Raw genomic sequence first — 2,693 nt, 5'->3', positions numbered from 1 at the left:
TGATAATTCACATTAAATGTATATGGATGACAGTCATGACAGAAATAAAGCAAATTGACTAAACTTACCCGTAATTACATGTAAGGCATCTAATTGTTGCAAATAATCGATTAAGATTTAGGAAAAAATAATGACTTATTTTCATTATTAATGATTCATCTAGCCACAGATCTCTAAAACAGACATGTCTACGATTTTGCGTCACAAATGTAAACAGTGACACGAATTAGCTATAATAGGCACTAACATGACAACAATACTGTCTTTCGGACGCACAATCCATTCATCCATAGTGAATCGCGTTCGTTTGTATGGAAATTACTTGAAGACTGCAGAATATATAATTAAGACACCGACAAAGATACATTTTCAGTTACAAAAAAAATATAAAAATTATAACTACTAGTTTAAGGTTCAATTTTCAGCGCCCAAGGGGTTAAATATTTTTTTCGAAGTGGCAAAAGTAAAGTTGCTATTCTCGTTTGACAAGTATGTTTATTCAGATGCAAATGATATTTTTCTGTAATATACAAGCAGTTCGACTGTTTCTACTAATTTGTGACTCGTCTGGCTTGTTGGTGGTCGCGAATTCGATTCTCTGGCAATAATGAAGGTTTTCGGTGAGTGAAGAGTGCAAGTGTTTTAATATTTTTTAATTCGAAATATATTTGATGGGTAGTGAAGGGTTAAATGTTGACAGGTCTGTTATGAAGTGAACTGCGATTTTTTAATTTAGAAAGTAACTACTGAAATAGACTTTAGGCAATATAACTTCTACAGTTTTTAACGTTGATCAGACAATAGTGACTAACTTTAAAAAGTTTGTTTCGAAGCTTTCTTGAAGCTTTGGTGCTATTTCTTTCTATTATAGCTTTCTGTCACTTCGTCTATTGTGTGTGACGTAATAATAACGTAATAACATAAAAGTCATAAGATAAGCCTTAAGCAGGACCTATTATTGTCTGAATCATAAAAAGAAACAAAAAAGTATGTAAAGGAAAATTTGGGAAATACTACGGGTATCACCGCGGGACACAGTTGCTAGTATTTTCATATTTCAAAAATACTTTTCATTTAGGTATTTGTAGCGCATTGTATTATCGGATAATATCTGAATAAGAGACGCATCCAAAAAATATACATGGTAGAAATCCCACAATTACCATCAATTCAAGTATAAGTACTCTGGTGTCCCCAGGTTATCTGCTTTTCCTGGCCCTGGCTGCTCTGGCGACGATGACAGCTGCATATGAAGACGAAGACCCAGAAGAAGCTGCCTGCAAGCTGGATTGCTTTTCCCGCCTGCCCCATGAGCCGGTTTGCGGCACAGGGGATGCGACTTTTTACAACGAATGCGTGTAAGTATTTAGACACTGCCTTTCCTTGGTTTTCAATCATTGTAGATTTACGCCCGTATTCACAAACAATACTGTGAGGTCTCTCAAGTCGCGTGGACGCACAGGGTAACACACGAACCAATCACAGAGCTCTATTCAACGCTGTGCGTTAGATTTGCTGCTTCACTTAAGCAAGCATCGTTTGTGAATACGGGCGTTAAGTATGGTCTGTATTTACAAAATAACGCTGAAAGTTTGTTTAAAATATCTGTCATAGATTTTGTCCTGTATATTAGCTAAGGACTTTTATGTACTTATAATTATTCTGTGCTTTTATGCTTAAAATCGAAAAAAAAAATGATCTTCGTTCTGTAATACGAACTGACTATTACGAGTAAAAGCACAGTTTATAGAAGACTAAAGAAGACTGATTCCTCTAAATTATAAAAAATATACCTCCCCAACACGTATTGCGTGTAGGCCAAATCCTACTTCTTTTCAGCCAAATGACGTCCACTGCTGGACAAAGGCCTCCCCCAAGGTTTTCCACAATGAACGGTCCTGCGCTGCCCGCATCCAGGCTCTTCCCGCGACCTTTACCAGATCGTCAGTCCACCTAGTAGGAGGCCTGCCCACGCTACGTTTTCCAGCCCGTGGTCGCCACTCGAGAACTTTCCTGCCCCAACGGCCATCGTCTCTACGAGCTATGTGCCCCGCCCACTGCCACTTGATTTTAGCAATTCTGCGAGCTATGTCGCTACTACTACTACTACTACTATTTTGCTTCTAGTAAATTAGAGAGCACCTACTCCTGCAGTGGAGACTAAATGATCTCATGATGATGACGAAATAAAATTATTTTCTGTTCATTCCAGGATGAAATGCGAGAAAGCCACGCTTATACACGCAGGTGCATGCAAACTGGAAGACCTCATGAACAACCACGGCATCAGTAACTAAATAAACCACAATTTTACTATTTCGGCACTTTCTCAATACTACGAACTTTATAAGTTACTTACAAAATTGTAAATTAATACGCACTTAATTAGAAGTAGAGATTCATTTTAACCGTCTACAAATTAGTTGTTAATTTGATTTAAAAACTAAAATCCAAATTCTAGAAAAATATAGGAAACTTTAGTCAATGGTTGTGTTTTATTGATCATTTTATGGCACCAATGATTCTAAAAAAATCTATGTAAACGTTCTATGTAGCTAGGGGAGACCAAGGAGAGCAGAGGAGTTGTGTCATTGTCGAAAAATTGGCACTGTAAACTTAAATATTTTGCAAACAGATCCCTAAATCGAAAAATGATCTTAGAAACCCCTAAACCATTTTAAAATACCTATCCA

The 2,693-nt window shown here is 37.1% G+C and overlaps 1 protein-coding gene across 1 annotated transcript; it reads left to right on the top strand.

Annotated features, from left to right (window-relative positions):
* Window positions 1-513: 513 nt before the first annotated feature.
* Window positions 514-2,485, top strand: LOC135082742 (solute carrier organic anion transporter family member 1C1-like). Its single transcript, XM_063977513.1, has 3 exons — window positions 514-620; window positions 1,199-1,358; window positions 2,213-2,485. The coding sequence occupies exons 1-3, from the start codon at window positions 608-610 to the stop codon at window positions 2,295-2,297; spliced, it is 258 nt and encodes an 85-aa protein (XP_063833583.1). The 5' UTR covers window positions 514-607; the 3' UTR covers window positions 2,298-2,485.
* The last annotated feature ends 208 nt before the right edge of the window (window positions 2,486-2,693 follow it).

The sequence above is a fragment of the Ostrinia nubilalis genome, chromosome 22 (genome assembly GCF_963855985.1).
Source record: "Ostrinia nubilalis chromosome 22, ilOstNubi1.1, whole genome shotgun sequence".
Lineage (NCBI taxonomy): Eukaryota > Metazoa > Arthropoda > Insecta > Lepidoptera > Crambidae > Ostrinia > Ostrinia nubilalis.
This window is presented reverse-complemented; position numbering and strand designations above follow the sequence as displayed.